Genomic DNA, 24,847 nt, shown 5'->3' with positions numbered 1-24,847 from the left:
TTAAAGCATTTTAGTTTACAGTAGCACAACTTATATTTTATTTGATTGACTTTGCTGATTTATTGCGTGATGATTTTAGGGGAATTTGCACGATTGTCCTTCATTGGGGTGGTCTTTAGTTTTTGGCCCTAAAATTGCTGGTCTTTAATTTTGGCATTCGCTTAAAATATCTCGAGGTTTTGAATTCGAACCACGGCTTAATCATAAAAATTAAAAAATTCGCAACTCAAGAATTTGCAGAAAGTTCTGCCTTATGCGACAGACTTTGCCTTAAGACATAACTTAAAGCCTGTCCCATAAGACAGAACTAAAAGTATGTCCCATAAGACAAAACTTTTCCTTAAGGCATAACTAAAAGTTTGCCTTATAAAATAAAGTATATGCCTTAAGGAAAAAACTCTACCTGATGGGGGCAGACTTTGACTTAAGGCATAACTAAAAGTCAGCCCTATAAGACAGAACTTTTTCTTAAGGCAGAACTAAAAGTTTGCCTTGTAAGACAAAGTCTATACCTTAAGGAAAAGTTCTCTCTTATGGGCAGACTTTTAATTATGCCTTAAGGTAAAGTCTGTCGCATAAGACAGAACTTTTTGCAAACCCTTGCCTTGCGAACTTTTTATTTTTTTGACTGAGCGAGGGTTCGACCCCAGAACCGCAGGGTTTTTTTGGCCACCTTTTCAAGCGAAAGGCAAAACTTAAAGACCAACAATTTGAGGGGCAAAAATTAAAGACCAACCTAAAAGAAGGACAATCCGCGCAAAAAAAATGATGATTTTATTGAACAAGCATGTTTGATCTGCTGAAAAAGATATCTCGTGAGAGGTTTTTGCCAAGTTGAATTGTACATGATGCCAAGAGTACATTTGAACTTTTTAGTTCGTTGATGTAAGTAATACAAACTGATTAGTTTCGGTGAAAAAAAGTCAGCGATCTTTGTGTCACTCAATATTGTTTCTCGTTAAAAGGTGGTCTGCTCGTGGCTCTGGGAGATATTCACGTTTGACATATGTTTACTCTTACCTATATTTTTGGGATGATTCAGTATAACAATTCATAACTTTCATATGAAAAATAATGGATGCATAACTAACTTATGCAGTGTTTAGTTGACCACAAAAGAAAGGGATAGTTCTCGCAGAACTAAAACATCATTTGGTTCTATGTTTTAAATAATATCCACATTAACGTATTTTAAAATTTGAATCGTTTTATGCGGATATAATGTAGAGAAGAACACATATGTTAGCAATACGAATATTAAACTAATAAAAGATAAATGCCTCTAAAGTAAGTAATTCATGCGCAACTCTCTTGCATTATTAATCAAAATATAACAATTTGATTATTATTCATTTCATAAACAATGTGCAATATAATCCCCATATGACAAGTACGTGAACCAAACGACCCCAAGTAAATTTTCAAATCCGTAATTCTTCCCACAAGTATTAATCAATTTTGAACATGTGCAAACATGCTGTCCTTATATCATATTAATAACCATGGGTGCCAAATGGCAGCCAAAATTTATACAAGGTACAAAAAAATATATATTAGAATGCCACAATTGAAACTTGAACTTGTGAGCTAAAGCAGTTTTTTGAACCCCCTTTAGCAATACACTAGAATTTCCCTAATGTCAAGGGGATTCAACAATTTATATATAACTATAATTTTTCGAGGAAAGGAGCTCATTTGAACCCCCTTGTTGATACCTAGCTCCGCCCCTGGATGCTATACACATCGACAAAACCCTGATATCGACGAATGTGAAACTTAGAAGTCAAATGTTAAATCCATCAATATGGTAGCTATTATGGCGATATCAGTTCCACCTGGTATTTGATCCCCTTGAGAAGTCCTTAGATGGCATGTCTGGCCTCCTAGCAATGTCTTCCTTGAACAGTACTATATATTTAAATCAACCTTGTCTCAGCACAAAGTCAGTCCCTCATGTTTGCCCTTGGAGTTCCATTAATCACAATGAGGCGAGAGTGAATGAGATTAGATACATGGCTTTTTGTCCTAGTCCGGATGTACTCCACAAGCATCCAAGACATAGTGCTGAAAGATGACGGATAATTTAGTAGAATCAAACCAGGCAATCAACAAACCGATGCTTCTGCACTAGGAAACAACCTATAAAAACGTCATTTACGCTTCGCCAGGTAGGATGCCCATATCTCATCTGCTGGAGGTGGTGGTTGGACCCAGTGCCCAGGTATTCGGCTGCATCAACACACAGGTTTTGGGAGGGGGGAGTGGGGTTTTGTTAGATACGCCTCACATTTGTCATTATGCAAACATAACTTATCATGAAGAATTGGAAAGAAGTCCATTTTGTCCGTTTAAATGAATGTGACTTCAAAGAGAATACTGATTAAAAGAAGATCGTAGTTCACGGCAGAAGACACTAAAGGGTCAAACAGCAATGACTTCACATTCCAAGTGCAAAAGGGCATAATTTTCAACGATACAAAAGCAGTGAGAGTCAATCACCAGACTAGTTGTATCAAGCTGGTCCTTCAGCTGGATTACTGTGGATTCTATTACCACAGCTGATTCCAAGAAAATACCCTACTTATACTTTGATTATGACTTTGAAATGATTCTTTGGATATGATTTTCCAACCTTATTACTAGTTTTCTTTTAGTAGCTGAGTTAAAAAATGTTAAATCACACATGCTTAAGTGAATTGCCAAATCTAAAAAGCAGGAATATTAACACATTGTTAAAGAACGTAATTGGATATTTTTTCCAAGGACGTGATTGAGAGACAAATTTCATTTAATTAATGAAGCTATGCTACAGATGTCCATCTGACCAACAAATGCAATCATGAGATGTTCCTTTTCGACATTTTTCTTCCTCATGTTTGCAGCTTGTTCTTTGTGTGTAAGTGAAAACCTTAGTAAACAAGGAAACAACTAATGCAACTTTTACATTTGTGGACTAAAAGAATAGAAATACTAGCAGGATTTAGCAAGATATATTTACCTTCCTCCAGGTCTGATGTATGCATCCCATGTTCTTCTTACCTGCATATAAGAAGGAAAAGGTTTCATGTCACCTAAGCCTTTAAATTGTCAAGCATAATCAATTTTGAAATTTCTTCTTGCAAAAACTACTCACAAATAAACATATAGGAACGAATAGAATGGGCTAAAGAAATGCAAATCTACAGCAGGAGTAAATAATTAACAAGACAATAGCCAAGTTCACCTCTATAAGAGTTCCCAAATCATGATTACTTCCATAGTAATAGTGATAAAATTCCATTGGTAGATTTGCCACAGAATCATGTAAGCTGGCTGAGCCTGCCTCTTCAGATCCACCCTTTTCTAACTCATTGACAGGTATAGGACCTGATTTATCTTTTTCCTCAGTCGTTTGATCTTGATTTATTTTAACGGCACCGGTATTAGCATGCAGGTCACCAGGCTCCGGTCTCTGACTTTGAACTGTTTTCCTGGATACCTCAGCAGTTGCAATTGCGTCCTTAACAGCATCTGTATCAGCTGCTGCCTTTGCCTGCCGCTCTTCTTCCTCAACTGCAGCTCTTACCTTTTCTAGAAACTTGTCATCCTCCTCTGGAAGAAAGTGACCTATTCAAGTACAAACAACAATGTTACATATTAAGACTGAAGAAGATGTCTATGGGACCAAAGGGGATAAGACTGAGGGTAAAAGGCAGTAAAAGTATCTTTCATAAGTAAGGGTTCTACTCCTCATCCCATAAAGCCAAATGTCTACAGGTGATAGCAAAACAGTAGCAACTCTTACTCTCCAGTCTCTCTGAATGTCTATGCCTAAAAAATCAGCATACAAAAATAGTCACATACAGAAGACACATTAACTGCATATTTGGGTTAAATTCTCCATAGGACTCATGAAGCAAAAGAGGAAGCTGCCAAATGATAAACACACTTGCAGCATTAAAAAAGAAATTATAATCCCAAGGGGAAACTACTGATTCTTTCACCAAATTCATTTTCCCATTGAGCATCCAGTAGTCAACAAATAATAAAGACTTATTCATCACAAACTTTTTTAACAATCCATGAGGAACACTGCATGGTTTTACTTAAAAAGTGCAGATTTCAAACCATAAACATAAGAGTCCAACTAGAAACAAAGTAAAAATAATAAAGTTAAAAGGAAAAGGATAATACAAGCTAGGATAAACTAAAGGAAACACTAAAACAGATCAACATCATTGGAATATTTACCTTGCTTCTTCAACTTCTGAACCCTGATGGAGCGTAATTCTTGCAATTTCTCTACTATCAATGCCAGCTCAAGCTGAAAGCAAAAATAGAAGTGACTCATCATCATTATACCAAGAAATAAAGGGCACCCAATATTATATTAAATGGTTGTCATCTCAAATAAACCATAAATCAACCTCAAGCTTGTGGTATTGAAAAGGAACCTCCTCTTTTTTTTTTTGTGTGTGTGTGTGGGGAGGGGGAGAGGTTATGTCTGGCAGAATTCGTTTACTGGAATAGGAGAAGGAGCAAAATTAAACCACACAAAAACATTGAACTGGATGATAAATATGGTGCCACCATGTCAAAACTCTCAAAAGTTTCTACAATGCTTAAGAAATTGCTAGATCGGTTGTGGAAAAGCTTTGAAAACTTCAAAAGTCATGTCCAGTCTGAATGAATAAGCAACCATCATAAGGGAAAAAAAAAAAGAATAAGCAAGCATCATTCGCACCTCAGATTCTAGTCTCTTTTTATCCTCTTTTGCCTTTAGCTTTGCTATTTCCTTCATCTTTTCAACCTGCACATAGACCTCAGTTACTGATGTAGCAATGGCACCTTTACTGTGAACATGCACAACAGAAACAGCAGGAACTAAGTTTTGGAAGCTCAGTGACACTCAGTGCAGCTACATCAGAAAACCTAGAAGCATTTATTAGTAATAGTATGACATCATAAAATAACACGCGTACTCCAATAGAACCCAATATACTGTGTTGTTCTTATTGAGTATACAGTGGAGTGCAATGAATCCTGTTATGGAAATCTCTGAAAACCAGTGGTAATAATAACACAATAATGTGGATACAGGATGTTTAACGGAAAAGTTATGAGATCACCAAATAAGTAATATGATTAGGTATAAAGACCTGGTAGTTCTATAAGGATCATTTTCTCTTGACTTGGCCTGAACTACAAAATCTGCTTTGTTTCTATAAACTTTACAATTAGTTATATAAGATCAGGAAAAAAACATGCAGAATTGACAACACTATGCCTCTAGTCCAAGCAGAATGGTTAACTATGAAATTTAGATTTGTGGTAAACCAAGCTAGCAAGCATTTGCAGATAGTGAAAAGTTGTTAAATGAGTGGAATTGTCCAACAGATCAATGAGGCTGTAGTCTCACCATGGTGTAGGCTGCAGCTGAGGCCAAGTAATAGGTTCTTAAAATCTGATGCAACTATTGCTCAATGGGTATTCAATCAAGGATGGGAACTAAAGATCCAGAAGAAATTGTAATGATCGGGAGATTGGAAAGAATCTTCTCTTCGAAAAAAAGCTTGAAGATATCAGCACATTATAAAACGAGCCTGACTCCCGGAGATGGAATGCAAGCAATGTAGAATATTCACAGTGAAGTTTTGCTAGGTGCATTAGTTATGCAGTTTCAGTATCAATACCTTGCGTTTTGCAATATCCTTGGCTATCTCTCTGGCCCTCCATTCATCAGCTTCTGCATCAATTTGGTCATATTGCTCTCGTTCCTAAAGAAAAGTGTGACGTCAGAAATCAGAATGCTAAAATGAATAACACATACACCTTAGAGATTAAAATTCCAAAAATAGTGTAGACAAAGAAAAAGATGAATGCAGTAAAATGGGAACTATAGCACCTTTGCTAGCTTTTCTGCAACGCGTTTCCTCTTCCTCTTTCGCCAAAGTTTGTTCCTTTTGTACTTGTGCATTTTATTTGCTAATCTAACAGATGCAGATTTTTCTTCCCACGGGACCATCTCATTCGTGATAGCCCTAAAAGGTTCCAACTGAGCTCTCAATTTTGATATTAAAGCATTAGCCGCTTCCAACGACAGCGATTCTTGGCTTTCCATATTGATCCTCGAATGCTCCATAAACTTAACAAAACTCTCAATAGAGCCTTCACCAGCCACATTTTCTGAACTCTCCTCAGAATTTTCTTTCTTGTCTTTCAACCTAATTAACATTTCCAGCTCTTTCTTCCTGCTCAAATACTTCAAAATTCAAAAACCCAGAAGAAAAATGGGAGCACTTAAACAATAATGCATATAGTACTGATTTGAAGTTTTAAGCTTTAGTTACACACTAAAGTTCTCACCCGCCCGATTTGCCGAACCCCTCCCGGCTTTTTCTATCTTTAACCTAACAAACATTTCCAGCTCTTTTTGCCTACTCGAAAATTCCAAACCCAAAAACCGAGAAGACCAAAATGCAAACACTTTAAAATTAGTATTCAAATAATCCATGCATCGTAGTGTTCCTGAATCAACTTTAGCCCCATCTTCCGAACCTTTGTCAGATTTTCTTTCTTATCTTTCACCCTAATTAACATTAGCCATTCTTATTATCTGCTAAAAATAATCCGAAGAGAAAACCCAGAAGACCTAAACACGAACAATATCAAATTTGCATTCTTTTTTCCCCCTCATTTAAGCATCTGGTATAAAACAAATCCACTGGCCTGACTATACCTATTTGCGAGGGAAACCCCATTAATAGGGTAAAGCACTGCGCATTGCGAGGTTCTCCATTTCCGCGCCCCCGCTGGTATCAAATTTGCATTCAAATAAAGCAAATAATAGTGGTTTTGTTTCAAAGTTTTAGCCCGATTTCCAAACCGTCACCATATATTTCTCCCTTATCTTTCACCTTAATTACTGCCCCCGTTTTGTTTTACGTGACACTATTTTCTTTTTAGTCTATTCCAAAAACTCTTTTCCGTACTGCTTTGATATGCTTTTCCTTGAGCCGAGGGTCTATCGAAAACAGCCTCTCTACCTCTCAAGGTAGGGGTAAGGTCTGCGTACACACTACCCTCCCCAGACCCCACTTGTGGGATAACACTGGGTATGTTGTTATTGCTGTTGTAGTCCATTCCCCAAAAAAAAAATGACACCTTTCAATTTCTACAAACAATTTAAACTTTAAATGAAACAAAGTAAGTATCATTTCCAGCTCTTTCTGACTGGTCAATATGCAGAAAGACCTAAACAGTAACACATACTAATTCACATCCAATAATGCATACATCATATAGTTTCATGATTCAAAGTTTTAAACTTTAATGTTACTTACAAAGCTGTTGCAAGATTGACAGTATCCTGTAAGTTTTTGAGGTGATCAATCACATTGCTGGTATTCCAGAAAGTAGTAGAAGCTGGTGGAAAACCCGGTAATGGTGGAGGTAACGGTCGGCCAAATGGTGGTGGTAGACCCTGTGGATTCATCGGATACTACAAGTTCATTCAGAGAAATTAAAATCAGCTGAATATGTTTGGAATATTGAACAAATCGAGAATTTAAAGAATAGTGAAACAGTGGAATTAAATTACCTGCATCTTGGATGTCTAAAAATGTTAAACCCTAGCAGATGTGTGAATTGATAATTTCAGGCAGCAATTGTTTCTTGATTCGCGCCTTCTGAATTTTGGTCTCTGAATGAGGCCTGAAGGTTGATACATAAGAGGGGATTAATGAGAAAGGTCAAATAATATTTTATTTAACAATCCATATAAACAACAAGTCAGGATGGCCGAGTGGTCTAAGGCGCCAGACTCAAGTTCTGGTCTTCGAGAGAGGGCGTGGGTTCAAATCCCACTTCTGACAAATTTAAGGGTTTATCTTTTTGATTGTTTTCCCTACTTTTTGCTAATTGCATTTTTTAATAAATATATTCTTTAAAAAAATTAAATATCCCACTTCTGACAATTAAGGGTTTATCTTTTTTATTGTTTTCCCTACTTTTTGCTAATTGCATTTTTTAATAAATATATTCTTTAAAAAAATTAAATATCCCACTTCTGACAATTAAGGGTTTATCTTTTTGATTGTTTTCCCTATTTTTTGCTAATTGCATTTTTTAATAAATATATTCTTTAAAAAAATTAAATAGGATCAATTCAGTACACGAAGTGATGCAAAGTGGAGCTGTAATAACTTGACATCATACACTTCATCTTATTCAATGTAAAACAAAAATGACAAGGAAAAAGAAGACATATTAGTAAGTACTTAGGAGCCGTTTGGACATGGTTTGAAACTATGGTTTCAAATCATGTTTGAACATATAATTTGAATATCTTAAGTTGTATATTCTCTTATAGACATAAAAACCCCAAAGTTATGAAAACTATCAAAATATTTTCAATTCTTATACAATCTTACCAAATGAGCAAATTATAGTTCATAACAAAATTAATACGTTACTAGAAGGCCTTTCTAAAAAATAATTGATCAAACTTTAGTTTAATAAAAACGAAAATTTAACATGAATAGTAATGAGGTTGGTAAACATAAATAAAGGTTGGTGAAAGTTAATGAGGTTGGAAAATAGTTGGTGGGAGTAATTGTTTAAAATATTCATCAACTTATGGGTCTCTTTTTACAAAATATAAACTTATAGGTCAAATTTTATATTTAAATTTTTTGAAATCATGATTTGAAACCCCAAATCATGCCTTTTTGGATAATTTGAGGTTTTAAGCAAACCATGAGATGAAATGCATGTCCAAACGCTAGTTTCATCTCATGGTTTCAAACCGCATGTCCAAACACATGCTTAGTAACTAGTGGAAATCCATCGAAGAAGACATATTAGTAAGTACTTAGTAACTAGTGGAAATCCATCAATTTTAAATTGTGAATTTTGCAACAACAACATACACAATGTGATTCCATAGATTGTGAATTTTGATAAAATTAGTTTTGCTTTGAACAATCATTGAGAAATGCCGGTTAATTTGAAATAACGGCGGAAGCTTTTCAAGGCATGAACACTTTTTACGAAAGCACAGGATCCCTTGAACTAGGTGATTGGTCCTGATTTTCCTGTGAGTGTCAATGAGCTTAGATTGTCTGTTGAAATCTTGGCTAAGGCTATGCAGTGTAGGATAGGCTATCTCGGAAGATTGTTCTAGTAGAAGGCCATATGTTGAGTTCATTTTCATTTTCACTGCTCTCCTGATACTTGACAGGAATTTCTGGACTTAAATTGACACAGTTGAAAAGCTGAAGCCTCTGTTTTCTTCCCATTGGAGACTAGTGCTGATTTATCTTGAACCTGATGTGACTTCATGAAGCTAATATTTGAACAAAGAGTCATTTGGTCCCCAACTGGTAATCGTACAAGTCCTTCTGTAGTTTTGTCATCACCTAGAATGATCCATATAAAACAGACATTTCTTTCTTGAATGACTAGTACACTCTGCAACCCTTTTATTGAAGCAACGAATCTTATACTTTTAGACAAACGATATGACCCGACAACTAAAAACATCAACAAACAGTAATGTCTTTGGTCCCCTTATCGATCTAATTTGTAAAGTTAACTGATACCGGAAGTTTTCCTAAAGAGAAATGCATTTAAAACTTAATTCTCTTCACTTACGAAAAACATGCCCTGCTACTGTGTTACAGTTACCTACTTCCTAGCCAACCTAGTTGTTCTTTTGCTTTGGACTATGAATATTGGGGAGACATTTCACAAGCCCATGAACCTAAATCCAGTAAGTATGCCATCAGCTTAAGACGACAAGCCAACAAGCAAAAGACAGTAGGTGTTAATTACACCAACTCTAAGACATGGTTCTTGATTTTGCATAGTAATTTGTTGAATGGGATATGGCATACAAGTTAGCAGATCGATGCATATTTTATAAACACACTCGAAGCCACCTTGTGTCCAACCCTTCGGCAAAAAATTACATCTTGTTCGGGGGTGTCAACTACGGCAAATTACTTGCTAAAATCACTTTTCTTTATTTGAAGTGACTAAAGTCAGACTAGTTTACCCATAAAGTCATTATAGTCAAAAAGCTAAAGGGATAATTTTATAAATCTCCCCTCAAGTTTGGCTTCATAACTCTAATTTCACTTGTGGTTTGTGATATTAGATTTGTCTGAAGATTTAACTTATGGTGACATTCAAGTCTCTTAATTAGTATAGGTGACTTGTGCGGACCACAATAAAGCAAAACTTAATTAAATTAGGGATTAAGATGATTGGGGTCTTATTTATATTTTTTCAAACTTCTTAATCTTTTGTAAACTACAAAAATACCCCAACTTAATCCGAAAAAACCCACCAGCCCCCTTCTCCTCCTCTCACCACTCCCCCCCACCCTCGCTCCCAGTTTTTTTTTTTTTAATTGATCTTTTTTATTTGATTTTTCACCAACCCCCCTCACCCTACCACCCCCCCCTCGAAAAAAAATATTATTTTTTGTTTTATTTTTTAATTTTTTTTTTCACCAGCTCCCCTCCTCCCACCCCTCACCCCACCCCCCTCCGCCCCTCCCCCTTCCCCACCCAAAAAAAAAAAAGTTTTGAATCCTTTTTTTCTTTGTTTTTTCACCGGTCCCCACCCCCCTACCCCCTTCCCACCCAATTTTTTTTTCACCAGCCACCCCCTTCCTTCTCCCCACCCTCCCCCCCCCCCCCCCACCCAAAAAAAATATTTTTTTTAAAAAAAGTTTTGATTTTTTATTTGCTTTTTCACCAGTCACCCCCTCCTCCTCCCCTGCTACCCCCCCCCCCCCCCCCCCAAAAAAAAAGTTTTGATTTTTTTTTACCAGCCCCCATTCCTCCTCCTCCCACCCCTCACGCCCCCACCCCCCAAAAAAAATTATTTTAAAAAAAAAATCTTTTTGTTTTTTTGCACCCCTTACCCTTCCAAGAAAAATGTTTGTTTAAAAAAAAAGTTTTGAAAAGTTTTTATTTTTAATTTTATGCACCACAGCCCCTCCCCCCCCCCCCCCCCCCCTCCCACCAAAACAAAAAAAAAATCTTGAAAAGAAGTTTTGATTTATTTGTTTTTAGTTTAGAAAAAGTTTGGATAAAATCCAAGTTGTTGTTGTTGTGTGTTTGTAGTGAAATAGATGATTTTTCTGTTGTTATCCTGATATGGTTCAGGGTTTAGCAAAAGATATCCAACAATTTTTTTTTTTTTGTTCTTGTCCTGGTATTTATCTAGTTCTATTTGTAGAAGATGACCAACAGATTTGTAGTTGTTGCAACAAGTTCTACACTTTTTGCAACAAGTAGATAATCTGTTGTAACGACTCACTAATCTGTTGGACATAACTTCAGTTATTTGGTTCTGTTTGTAGAAGATATCCAACATATTTGTAGTTGTTGCAACAAGTTCTACACTTGTTGCAACAAGTAGACCATCTGTTGCAACAACTACAAATCTGTTGGACATAACTTCACTTATTTAGTTCTGTTTGTAGAAGATATCCAACAGATTTGTAGTTGTTGCAACAGATGGTCTACTTGTTGCAACAAGTAGACAATCTATTTCTGAATCAGGAAATGTTAAGGAAAGATATGGTCAAATTGACATCCAAACTAACAATCAATCCTCAGAAAGAGAGGAAGAACAGAGCCAAGAAGTAGTAGATACAAATGAAGAAAGTGAAGAGGAACTACAAGATAAAGAAACTAATGATGGAAATGAAGGAGATGGAGTAGATCAAGGAAATCTGCTACACCCCAAAAGGCAGTTGCTGAACAAATTATTACTTAAGTTGTGGTATTTGGAGCTAAGGTGGTTGTTGAACAAATTCTTTTTTCTTTTTTTGGTCCTTTATGTTATTTGTGAATGATGTTTATGAACTTATTTATTTTGATTAGTTGTGGTATTTGGAGCCAAGGTGGATGTTGAACAATTTTTGTTTATGAGCTTATTTAATTTGCTTACTAATTGTTGCAACAGATGCAACAAATCATATAGTTGTTGAAGAAGTTGCAACAAGTTACTAATTTGTCTCAACAAGTTACTAATCTTTTTAAACAAGTTGCTTAGTTGTTGCAACAAATTACTCACCTTGTTGGAAAAAATCAAACAGTTGCTTAAATTATTGCACTAAATAAAAATATGTCGCAACAGATCATAAACTTGTTGAAGAAATTACAACAAGTTACTAATATGTTGCAGCAGGTATCTCATATGTTGCAACAACTTACTCATATGTTGCGGCAGGTATCTCATATGTTGCAAACAACTTACTCATATGTTGCGGCAGGTATCTCATATGCTGCGACAACTTACTCATATATTGCGGCAAGTATCTCATATGTTGCAACAACATACTCATATGTTGCAGCAGGTATCTCATATGTTGCAACAACTTACTCATATGTTGCAGTAGGTATCTCATATGTTGCAGCAACTCCTCCATTGTTGCAACATATTCACGATATTGATCACATTGAATTCCTTTGTTTATGCTGAATAACATTGAATTAATCTGTTTATCACTAAATATGGTCGAATTAAGTAATTCACATCAAATCACTCTAATGATCACTCAATTTAAGAAGAATACACTTAGAATTGCCTATCTAATCCATGAAATTACTATCTAATCCATTAAGGATGTTAGTATATTATCATCACTAAATATCGTTGATTTCCTTTGTTTAACACTAAATATGGGTGAATCAAGAAGTTCGCATCAAATCACTCTAATGGTCACTCGATTTAGTCCATACTGACGTAGTAAATCATCTTTCCTGACTCAAAATATATCAAATTTATTAAGTATTATACATTGATCACTAAATATCGTTGATTCATTTGTTTAACACTAAATATGGGTGAATCAAGTAGTTCGCATCAAATCACTCTAATGATCACTCGATTTAGTGCATACTGACTTAGTGATCATCTTTCCTGACTCAAAATACATCAAATTGATTAAGTATTATACATTGATCACTAAATATCGTTGATTTCCTTTGTTTAACACTAAATATGGGTGAATCAAGTATTTCGCATCAAATCACTCTAATGATCACTCGATTTAGTGCATACTGACTTAGTAGATCATCTTTCCTGACTCAAAGTACTATCAAATTGGTTAGGTATTATACATTGATCACTAAAAATCGTTGATTTCCTTTGTTTAACACTAAATATGGGTGAATCAAGTAGTTCACATCAAATCACTCTAATGATCACTCGATTTAGTGCATACTGACTTAGTAGATCATCTTTCCTGACTCAAAGTACTATCAAATTGATTAAGTATTATATATTAATCACTAAATATCGTTGATTTCATTTGTTTATCACTAAATATGAGTGAATAAAGTAGTTCACATCAATTCACTCTAATGATCATTGGATTTAGTGCATACTGACTTAGTAGATCATATTTCCTGACTCAAAATACCATCAAATTGATTAAGTATTATATATTGATCACTACTTATCGTTGATTTCCTTTGTTTATCACTAAATATCATTGATTCCCTTTGTTGATCACTAAATATGGGTGGATCAAGTAGTATTTGTTGCAACAACTGTAATATTTGTTGCAACAAGTGTAGTACCTGTTGCAACAACTATAGTATATGTTGCAGCAAATGACATAGTTGTTGAACAAGTCCTTACTCTTGTTGGATAAAACACAACAAGTTACCCAGTTTCTGCAACAAGTCACTCCACTTGTTGGAAAAACCCTAACATGTAACTTAGTTGCTGCAACAAGGCCTGTCAGTTGTTGTAACAGATTGCTTACTTGTTGGCAATCTTTTAGCAGTTGGATAAAACACAAGTTACTAGTTGTTGCAACAAGTCCTGTTACTTGTTGGATAGAACCAACAAGTTACAGAGCTGTTGCAACAAAATCACTACTTGTTGGAAACTGTTCAGCAATTTATTAACAACAATACACACATTTATGATTGGACACGATCAACATATCATATAAACCAAGTTCACAAGCAGCAAGAACATAAATTACCATTCTAAAAAAGAACAACATTAAAATGTCATAAAGTTCCAACAAATAACTAGTATTACAACACAATGCAATTAACAACTATGGACCATTTCGGCTTGGACAACAACTACAAATCTGTTGGATATCTTTTACAAACAGAACCAAATAATTGAAGCTATGTCCAACAGATTGTCTACTTGTTGCAAAAAGTCTAGAATTTGTCGCAACAACTACAAATCTGTTGGTTATCTTCTACAAACAGAACCAGATAAATGCCAGGACAAGAACAAAAAACCATCAGTTGGATATCTTTTCCTAAACCCCGAACCATACCAGGAAAACAACAGAAGAACCATCTATTTCACTACAAACACACAACAACAACAACAACAACAACTTGAATTTTATCCAACCCCCCCCCCCCCCCCCCCCCCCCCCCCCCAAAAAAATCAAAACTTCTTTTCAAGATTTTTTTTGAAGTGTGTGTGTTGGGGGTGGGGGTGGGGCCAAAAAACAAAAAGAAAAACTTTTCAAGACTTTTTTTAAAAAAACAACGTTTTTGGGGGGGGGGGGGGGGGAGTGAGGGGTGGGAGGAGGAGAGGGTTGGTGAAAAAGTAATAAAAAAATATCAAAACTTTTTAAATTCTTTTTGGGGAGGAGGAGTGGAGGTTGGTAAGAAAAAATCAATTTTTTTTGGGTGTGTGGGGGGGGGTTTGTGAGGAGGACGAGGGTGGGGGGGGGGGGAAAATAAATAACGAAATCAATTTTTTTAAAATTTTTTTGGGGGGTTTGGGGGTGGGGGGTGGGGAGGAGGGGGGTGAATAAATAAATAAAGAAAATAGGGGGGCTTGGGGTCGTCGGGGGTGGGTCAAAGTGTTAAAAATAAAACTTGGGAGCAAAGTGTTAAAAATAAAACTTGGAGCAAAGTGTTAAAAATAAAGTTGAGGGTCAAAGTGTCAAAATGAAAACTTTTGGGCAAGTTCAAAACCCCTTAATCACTAATCAAAGATTATCACCTCCACTTATAGCTTGTTTGGCCAAGCTTATTTTTCCCCCAAAAGTACTTATTTTTTCAATAAGTGCTTATTTTAAAAAAAGCGAGGTGTTTGGCTAAACTTTTAGGAGAAAATAAGTGCTTTTGGGGAGTAGCAGAAGCAGTTTTTCAGAAGCTAAAAAAAATAGCTTTTGCCCAAAAGCACTTTTTTGAAAAGTACTTTAGAGAAATATACACATAGAAGCACTTTTTAAAAGCTTGGTCAAACACTAATTGCTGCTCAAAAGTACTTTTTAAATTAGTTTGTCAAATACAAACTGTTTTTAGCCAAAAGTACTTTTTTTGAAAAAAGTACTTTTTTGAAAAGTACTTTTGAAAAAAGTACTTTTGAAATTAAAACTTGAATCACCTTCACTAAAAAAAAAAAACTTAAGTGTCACCTATAATTAAAAGCCCAGGTTTGTCTCTTATTTTAATTTTCTTTGAAACAATTTTTTTAACGTGATTATTCTTAATATATAAAAATTGTGAAAATTTTGGCTCTGCCGCTAAATGCACTATGTTATTATTCTTTATCTACTCGTGTAACATGAGCACAATTGCGCTTATATAACTAATTACGTATACGAAACCGATATGCCTAGATCTTAAAAATGGCCAATGTTTGGCCAAAGCAGCTTTCATCTTGCTAGAGTGGAGGAAGAACGTTTGACACATGGCTATTACACAATCAGAATTACTCTGGTAAAGTAGATACTTCGTATCCAACCAAATGCTTTCTAAAAAGCAACAGAGTACAACACAGTTAATTTAGATTTAAGAGTTTTATCTCCAATAATGAACGCACGATAAACAAACTAAAGCCATGTTTTAAGGTGTACCATTTGAAGTGATGAGCTGGTAATTGAGAAAATGGATGCTAAAAACATTTAGCGGGGACAAGTAGGATGTCTAAAGGACGTTGGTCCCCTCTCAAAATCTCAAAAGAACCAAAATCAATGTTTTTTCAAATTTCAAATGCAATAAAAAGAGCATATTTTGTGGTGTTTCCCTTCTTGATAGGAGTGCATTGTTTTGCATCTTAAGGATAAGAAAACAAATTTTGTGCATGGAAACAAAGGAGTGATGGGGATAAATTCTTGGATTTTCTCCTAACAAAATGCCACTCATGGGACCCCACTGTGTCTTGCTTGTTTCCTTTGACAACTTAACATTTCTGTCCCACTTCTTAAGTCAACAATGCCGAATTAACTTCCTCTTTTAAGAAAGTTTTACGACTTAGCAGAATTTCTTGGGTTCAGTGTCACACTTTAAATAGCAAAATAGTTAGGAACAAAGTTCACATCTTCAAACTTTGGAGGGCAAAAAAAGTTAGGAAGACTAATCTTTGATTTTTCTTCTTCTTATTATTAATATTACTATTACTGCATAGTTTACAAATGATATAGGAAGATATGATTTCTAATGGCTAAACGTGGAATGGTTCTTGATTAGATCAGGCAATTCCCTAATAATCCATTATGTCTGTTTTCAGCTCTCCCTATTTTAGAAATGAACGACTTACACAGATAATTGAGTAGAGCATTCACACAACCGTTTCCCACCTAGAATTTTTGCTGAACTTCTTTTCTAATCAATTAAACAATTAATTAGGGGTTGTTTGGTTTGCGAACTAAATTATCCTGGGATTATAGTCCCGAGAATATAATCTTTAGAATAATTAATCTCAAGTTTGATGTGATAAGGTGGGATATCCAGGATTAAGTCTGAGATTAAATTTATACTGCGTCTGTTTGACAGTATAAATTTAATCCTAGGATATCCCACCTTATCCCGTGTATCAAGCGACCCCTTGGTGCTTGATAAATATTTGATAGAGGCCAAAGTGTTCACTTTTGATAAATTTAAAGGACTAAAATTGCCTCGTAATACATGTAAGGGACCATTTTGAATTTATCCCCAAACATAATGGGCCTTTGTCATTTTTTCTTAGTTATATTGTACCCTAAAAAAATTATCATCACAGGTCACTTTAGCATGAGATTTTGAGTCTCGCGTGTCTACCATTTCACCACCAAGGCATCTTGAAAGTGAATCGTATTCCATGAATTTGATATCTATCTAGTGTGATGTATGGAATATATGACAAAAGTGGATCTATTGATCGGTCATGTCAAGTGTATATACTAAACTATACTAAGTTACCATGATTACATCGTAAATCAAGGTGATAATCATAATATATACAGTAATTAACTAAATCACGTGAAGACGTGTTATCTAATTATTGAGTTGATATAAACAACTGCAAGATCATAATTCATTATCCAACTTCGGTTGAGTTTGAGGCCTCCAACGCCCTTTTTGAGTACTTTTTGTTGTGTCACTATCCCTAGAGATCGAGCGTAGTAGTTTTCTTGTGGTATTAATTGAGCGTATGAGAATCAATTTAGCACATATATAAAGAACAAAATTCATTGACTCCAAATCCTAGACTCCCCATTTCCCATATCTTCTCTTTAATTTATTTTTAAGAGGTGGGTTGCACGGAGGGGGTTGGAGGGGCGGTGCTGCTCTGACGTGAGGAATTTGACCCTTTGTGAATCAAAAGATTAATTGGTCTTCATGGAAGTGCTGTGAATTTTTTAGTCGAAATTGGGCACTAATTAAAAATGTGAGTGATATCATACTCCATTAATTCAACCCATATAAAACTATCACATGTAGTACTAGACTAGACATGTAGTGATACCAAGTACCAACATGGTATGGTTGGGGTCTCTCAATCCTTAACCAGACGTTTTAGGTTCGATCCTTTGAGAATTAAAAAAAAAATCTGTTGGAAACGTCGCCCCCCATAAATGGACCCTGCAGTATGCGATCCCGATTTAATCAGACACCGAACACCGGGCAAGAAAAAAAAAGAAAGAAAAAAAGAAAGCCTTGTAGTGGTGGGGCTGTCATCAAAATCCCTCCTAGCTGCTCCACAAAATGGCACAGACCATCCCCAGAAAAGAACAAAAAGAGAAAAAAATGAAACATGTGATGGTCCTGATGGCATTTTACAACCTTATCCCCAGACCATGAAAAAATTGTTTAGTTTTCTGCAAGTAAAATGCTAAAAGTGGAAAAAATGCCCAAGTACTCATATTATTTCATTCCAATTATGGCACCAGTCTTCATTTTTGAAATTATCTTTCCAAGAACTGATACTTTTTATCCAATTTTATCCATCCTCAAGCATTGATAAAGTTGGATCACAGACTTCAAAATGATAAACTAAGATAAGAGAGTACCAAATTATTATTAAGATTGTCTACACATAATAAGATATAAGTAAGTCCTAACCATAACTTGTTTTTCTTTTTTCACCTCAGAATGTACAAAATATTGAATCTGAGTGATACATGATAAGTTATTTGTATCAAGGGACGAAAATCTAAATATACATCTAAGAAAAGAAGGATGAAATTAATATTGCTCCAGTGATCTTTTACAGTGCAGAATTGCATCAGAAATCGCGTTCTCCATATCGCGCCAAACATCAGTAGAATGATCAGTGGAAGGACTTTTTATAGGGGAATAAGCCTGTGGTGAATTAATATTGCTCCAGCTTTTCACCTTTCTCAAACTCTTAACTTTACTAGTACGAGTACTTCTTCGGTCGTTACCATTTCCAGCCCAATCGACAACAGAATAAGATTTCATCATTCGACGAGGAGATCCCTGAAATGATGAAGAATCAGCAGTAGTATTCTTGCAGCTTTGAATTTCACTTACTTTTCTTTGAAGATCATCAACTTTTGCAGTACTTTTTCTTGAACTTCCTAAATTTTTACAAAATGGCTTGATGAGTCTATACCACTTAACCAAGATTCTGCCAGAAAATTTCCTCCATTTTTCAAGAAAATCAGCTTGGCTAGTTCCAGAAGAAACTGTAGAGATAGGTGTGGAAATTGATGAAGTATTGAAATTATTGGAGGTTTCTTGAAAAGATTCAATCTTTGATCTATCATGATACAGAGGCATGATGTGTCCATCAGAGAAAATTTCATCAGCATGGACAGATTCAGAAACAGGATGAACATCAAAGTTGAAGTTTTGGGCTTCTTCCAGGAATCTTTTCGAATAAGCGATAAACTTTAGGTGTTCCTCATCATCATGATCATCATCACTATTATAAGAGGGTCTAGGGGATTCTGTTAGGCCATCAATGGAAGGTTTTCTGTTCAACAACCAGCTATATGAAAAACTTTCTGTGGCAAGAGGTTGTTGGGAATTTTCCATGTTGAATAGTACTATAATATGTGAAGAAAGGAAAAGGGAAAAGAGATGCTTATATAAAGAGTTTACAGGGAAATAAGACAGGTTGCACGATACAACACATTAAAATATATTTATATTTGAGTTAATGGTCAAAAACACACTTGTCTATATTTTTTTCGCGAGTTTCAGTTCTCAACTATCAATTGTTTTTTTTCCTACCAGAATTATCACCATTTATGTATTAAATCATACCTCGAAATTGACTAGGTCAACTATCAATTGTTCCTTCTCCTACTTGAACTATCATCACCATCTACTCAATTAGGTGTGTTTTAATACATAGACGATGATAGTTCAAGTAGGAAAAAGGAGCAACTGATAGTTTAGGTGTGAGACAAAAAAAAATTATAGTTCAGGTGTGTTTTTTACCATTATCTTTTGATATTTTTCAGTCGGTCTATATAAGTCAATCTTTATCTAATGCTTGTCTAAGGATTGATCCAATCACATGAACTTGTTTTACTGTGACATATTGCATAGATTTTCTAATTTCAACAAGTTTTAGCAGCAACACATGTTCCATGCATATCAAAGGAAGCAACTAATTTGGACAATTGATCTCTTTTTTTTTTCTTTCTTTTTTTGTTTTCTCAAAGTAATCATCATATTTATGTGTTAGTTTATCTTTTGAATTCTTCTTTTTTCTTGTTTTTTGCTGTATATGTAGCACCTAATGTTATCACTGCCGTCCAACTAAATACAAGATTAATATTTCTGCAGCCCCATTACTCGTTAGAATTAAAACAGTTATTTTAAAACAGCAAGAAATGAAAAGAAACAAAAGCATAACTCCAAAGAATGTTAAACTATGATAAATCAAGAACTTAGCATTTAATAAAATCCTAGTAATAGCCCACTTTGGAGTTATGGAGTTATTTAAGAAAAAAATGAGAAAATATGGATCAGTAAATTAAATGCAGTGCTGAGGTGTTCTAGTTCTAGAGATATATTAAGTAATGTATTATTTAAACTTAACTTTTCATATTGACCAAAATTTTACTAAATGCCAATTTGATGACATATGGATATGATACTCGTTTTCGGCAGGAATGGTGTAAGGAGATACTATTACTATTAAAAATTTGCAACTAATAGCAGGCATGTTGGAGCCATTGACCATGCTTCAGATAGTGATATTATTTGCCCTTTGCCATTTTTAATACAAGTTGCTGCTTCCTACATGCTTCTGGTAGAAAAATGATTGTCTTAAAGTATTAGTATTATCTGTCTCTTGACTGTTAGGACTCAAATAGACAAAAAGAAACAAATGAGGCAACAAGTTAGTAAGAGAGAAGAAGTATTTACAGACCAAGACATACTGACCCCAGAATGTAGCCAAAAGGTTTCAAACGCAGCTAAAGGAATGGGTAATTGAAGTCATAGTTAAACAAACTATGAAGTCTAATTAGTTTAGTTTGATAGCACAGAATTAAAAATATCAATTCTTGTTAGCAGTATTTTAGCACGATTATTTTTTCAATAGAATCTTTTGCATTCACGCAAGTTCTATCGTTCTCATCACTTCTTACTTAATGGTTAGGTCTGAATTCTGCAATCAAGCTGAAAATTAATGAAATTGGTTCTTGAGTCAATCTTCTCAATCTGTATTGGCTCGAAGCTCTTAATGTTTTTGTTTTATTTCTATAAGAAGATTGATTTAATTATGGTATGAATGCGTATTGATGCTTTATTACGCTGCCTTTTAGTCATTGACCAACGAAAATTTTGCAGAAGAAAAAAAAAAAGGAAAATGCCTTAAACAGTTAAATGACTTTCACTCGAATGAAAATTAGTTCTGGAGCTATGATTCTTTTATCTTTTTTTCTGTACACATTACTGTAAAAACTAAAAGAATCTTGAAATTGTAAGAAAAGGAAAAGAAATAAAGGAAAAAGAGAAAAGAACAGACACAGTGTCCCTAGTTTGTTGGGAGAAAAAGCAGAATCAGAGGCTAGAACTGATTTCAAAGGTCCCTACTTGTTTGCCCAAAGGAACAGGATTTGTCTGCTAACTACTTGCCTATTAGTTAGGTGCCAATTTTTTTTAAAAAAAAATGGAACAACATATGGCAATTTCAAGGCCAAATATCAGTCATCTCAAACAGACAATTTCCATTATATATTAGAATTCATAATTGTCTTTTCTGACCAAACAAAAGAAAGTTGTTAATGTTGTGTACCATGATTAAGGCCACAATATCACCACAAGAATGGTAAAGTGCAGTGTGAGGAGAATAAAGGGATTTATGCATACAAAAACAAGCCTCATTTTGACACTGAAATCTTCACAAGCATGGATGTGATATTTACAATAATGCTTCTATTAAATTCAGGGAGCAGTAAACCCGTCAACCGTTCGGGTTAACTGGAACCGGAACCGGTTCAACCGGTTCCGGTTAACCGTTTATTATATACCGGTCCGGTTTCAATTTTTTTAGAACCGGAAACCGGACCGGTTAAACCGGTGGAATTAATTATTTATTTTTTTAAATAGAGCCGTTGGGCTGCTCTGTTGGACCGTTGGCCAACGGTCCATTTGCAAAAATGGCCGTTGCCAAACGGTCCCAAACCCATTCCCCCCCCCCCCCCCCAACCCCTCAAACTTTTTTTTTAACACTTTAACCCATCCCCCACCCCTATATAAACCCCTCTTCATTTTCATTTTAATCCACATCAATTCACTCTTCTCTTTCTCTCAAATCTCAATCTCTCAATTATAGTTACTTTGCAACAATTAGCCACTTTAAATTTCTCTCAAATAAATATTATAAAGTCTTATTATAGTTTCAATTATTAATTTTGCAATTATAATATTGTTGGTGGAGTTGGTGATTTTGCAACAATCCGAAGTAGCTTTGGTGGATTTGCAATTCTAGCCGCCTTCACTTTGTTGGAAATTAGTCCGGCAATTTGGTACCTTAGTTCCAACTCTATCTTTATTTTTCGCAATTTAATTTACGCAATTTAATTCTATCAATTTAATTTGTTGCAATTTATTTTCTTGTGATTTATTTGAGTGTGATTTAAATTAATTCTATTTAATAATGGCGAAGAGATTTAGACGTGGTGCCGGTAGTAGTGGTATTGTTAGGGATAGGATTAATGAGGAAACATTTGTGGAAGAAACACCTAATTTAGGTATTGATGTTGGTGGAAATAATCCACTTTTAGGTCATGAGGCAATGCAACAACATTATACCGACACTTTTAATGAAATTGATGATGATGATGATGATGAAACACAAGCCCCCGAAAATATCATAGGAGATACATGTCCTGCACAATCACATACACAAGACAAACCGCCTAGAACTTGTAAGCCAACTGCTAAAATTTGGAAATTTATGACTAAGGATAGGGAAAGCCAAACAGCTAAATGTACCCTATGTGGACAAGTATTTGCTTCTAGGCAAGAAACTAGTAAGGATGGTGGAACGGGTACACTAAATGCTCATATGAGAAAGAAACATATGGATGTTAGGGGAGAGCAAACGGGTTCAAATGTGGGGGGTATTCAAATGACGATAGACCCACGAATCGGTAAAATTCTTAAGTATGACAAGAAAAAAGAGCGTGTAGAAATAGCTAAAATGGTAGCTTATGATTGTTTACTATTTTTCTTTCCTTTGGGTTTGGGGTTTGTTAGTTACATTCAACGTTGTTATAATCCGTTATTTGAGGGTATTCCTAGAAGTACTTGTAGATTTGTATAAAAAATATAGATTTTATTTGCGTCATGTGTTTAATTCTTTAAATTGTAATGTTTCTCTTACCGCTGATTTGGGTCTTAGTCTTAACAAGTTGGATTTTTTTGCTATTACATGTCATTGGGTTGATGACAATTAGGTTATGCAAAAAAAAAATTATATCTTTTTTATATGATGAAGGAAAAGGTCGTTACGATGGAAATTTTTTAGCGGATTCAATGTCTACTATTGTGAGATTTTTTAACACGTATAGAAAAACACTTTGTATTGCTTTAGATAATGCTTCTAATAATACAAAGGCGATTGGTCTTTTAAAAAGAGAATTAAACCCTCCGCTAAAAAATATTTTTCATGTGAGATGTAGTTGTCACATTTTAAACTTAATTGTTAAAGATGGCCTTGTGCGTTTTGACGATTCTATTTAAAAAGTTAGAGAGGCGGTTGCGTTTCTTTTTTGTAATGCTAATAGGGGAAGACTTAGAGATTTTAAGAATTGTTGTGTGGAAAATAACCTTAAACCTAAAAAAATTCAAGTAGAAATTGAGACTAGGTGGAACTACACTCACATTATGCTACAACAAGCATATGAGTATAGGATTCCCATACAACAAGTTCACAACAAATATAATATTAATAATGATGATTGGTTAAATTTTACGCATTGGGAAGATGTTAAGGAATGTGTTGAACTTTTAGAATTTTTTTATAATGCAACTCTTGTTTTTTCTAAACAATTTTATCCCACGGTAACCGAAATTTTAGCCTACTTAGCGGAAATAGCTAGAGTTTTACAAGAGTATAAATATAAACCCGGTTATCAAGCGGCTATTTTTGATATGACAACAAAATTTAAGAAATATTTTTTTCCCATCCCAACTTTATTTATATTGGGTTCTCTTTTACATCCTTGTTTAAAAGTGTCTTATACTAAAGCATTGGTTGGTCAAATTTATATATTTTTAGAAATTGAAGAGGGAGTTCAACTATCTTTAGCTGAAGCCGAACTCGCTATTGATGACGAGTTTAGAAAAGATTTTACTCATTATTCTAATTTGGAAGAAAATGCTACACCCATTGCTCCACGTCCTACTACTTCTCAAAGTAGCAAAAAGGGCTTGTCGGGTTTGTCGCATTTAAAAGTTTTACATTCACAGCCAACTCCTTCTTGTAGTGCAAACTTTGATGAATATAACTTTTATTTGATGCAGCCAAATGTGGATACAAGGAACTAGATGAGTTGGACGTCTTAGCATGGTGGAAGAAATACAAGGCAAGTCATCCGATACTCTCAAGAATGGCTCGAGATATCCTTACGGTTCAAGTATCAATCGTGGCTTCGGAGAGTGCATTTAGCCAAGGAAGACAACAAATTTGAGACCATAGACACTCATTATCCGGCTTTAGCTTGCAAGTACTAGTGTGCATTCGCGATTGGATTAGATCGGAGCGACGCAACCAAAACTTAGAAGCGGAGGAAGGCGAAGAGAAAGAGATTGAAGATTTGATAGCAAGTGGACCGGACCAAATGGAAGACTTTGAAGATATCTCCATGGTCGAATATGATATGGGGGGAATTAACCAAATGATTGAGAATTAGTGATTTTATTATTCTACTATTTCTTTGCAACTCATGTATTATTTGCAAGTTAAAAAAAACTACAACTTACAAATAAATGTTATCCAAGAATGAATAAAATATATGGCTCATTGAGCTTTCTTTTATTTACTTGTGTTCATATTTTTACTTATATTAAGTTAGGAATATACCTAAAATATACTAAGAATATACTTATAATATACATCTACTTAAATTAAAAACTAGAAAGTTATATACTTGAAAAATAAC

General features: G+C 34.9%; 2 protein-coding genes and 1 non-coding gene across 4 annotated transcripts; 1 reads left to right on the top strand and 2 right to left on the bottom strand.

The window, feature by feature from the left end:
- Nucleotides 1-1,446: 1,446 nt before the first annotated feature.
- Nucleotides 1,447-7,725, bottom strand: LOC132645515 (U11/U12 small nuclear ribonucleoprotein 59 kDa protein). 2 transcript variants are annotated; one of them, XM_060362529.1, is made up of 10 exons: nt 7,580-7,725; nt 7,323-7,480; nt 5,885-6,230; nt 5,673-5,756; nt 4,724-4,789; nt 4,231-4,303; nt 3,224-3,606; nt 2,999-3,039; nt 2,140-2,229; nt 1,447-2,064 (listed from the first exon to the last, which is right to left on the bottom strand). In XM_060362529.1, the coding sequence occupies exons 1-9, from the start codon at nt 7,583-7,585 to the stop codon at nt 2,151-2,153; spliced, it is 1,236 nt and encodes a 411-aa protein (XP_060218512.1). In that variant the 5' UTR covers nt 7,586-7,725; the 3' UTR covers nt 1,447-2,064; nt 2,140-2,150. The 2 variants fall into 2 exon arrangements, with proteins under 2 accessions (XP_060218512.1, XP_060218511.1); XM_060362528.1 differs by having other exon boundaries at nt 1,447-2,229.
- A 44-nt stretch (nt 7,726-7,769) lies between these two features.
- On the top strand, nt 7,770-7,853 carry TRNAL-CAA (transfer RNA leucine (anticodon CAA)). Its single transcript has one exon. It is a non-coding gene; the product is annotated as a tRNA-Leu (tRNA).
- Nucleotides 7,854-18,241: 10,388 nt separating this feature from the next.
- LOC132599982 (uncharacterized) lies at nt 18,242-19,338 on the bottom strand. The gene has a single exon (XM_060313123.1). It carries the CDS (start codon nt 19,254-19,256, stop codon nt 18,441-18,443), a length of 816 nt encoding a protein of 271 aa, XP_060169106.1. The 5' UTR covers nt 19,257-19,338; the 3' UTR covers nt 18,242-18,440.
- Nucleotides 19,339-24,847: the final 5,509 nt, after the last annotated feature.

Source organism: Lycium barbarum, chromosome 6, assembly GCF_019175385.1.
Source record: "Lycium barbarum isolate Lr01 chromosome 6, ASM1917538v2, whole genome shotgun sequence".
Lineage (NCBI taxonomy): Eukaryota > Viridiplantae > Streptophyta > Magnoliopsida > Solanales > Solanaceae > Lycium > Lycium barbarum.
The sequence above is the reverse complement of the archived record's forward strand: the minus strand, read 5'-3'. Positions and strand labels throughout refer to the sequence as shown.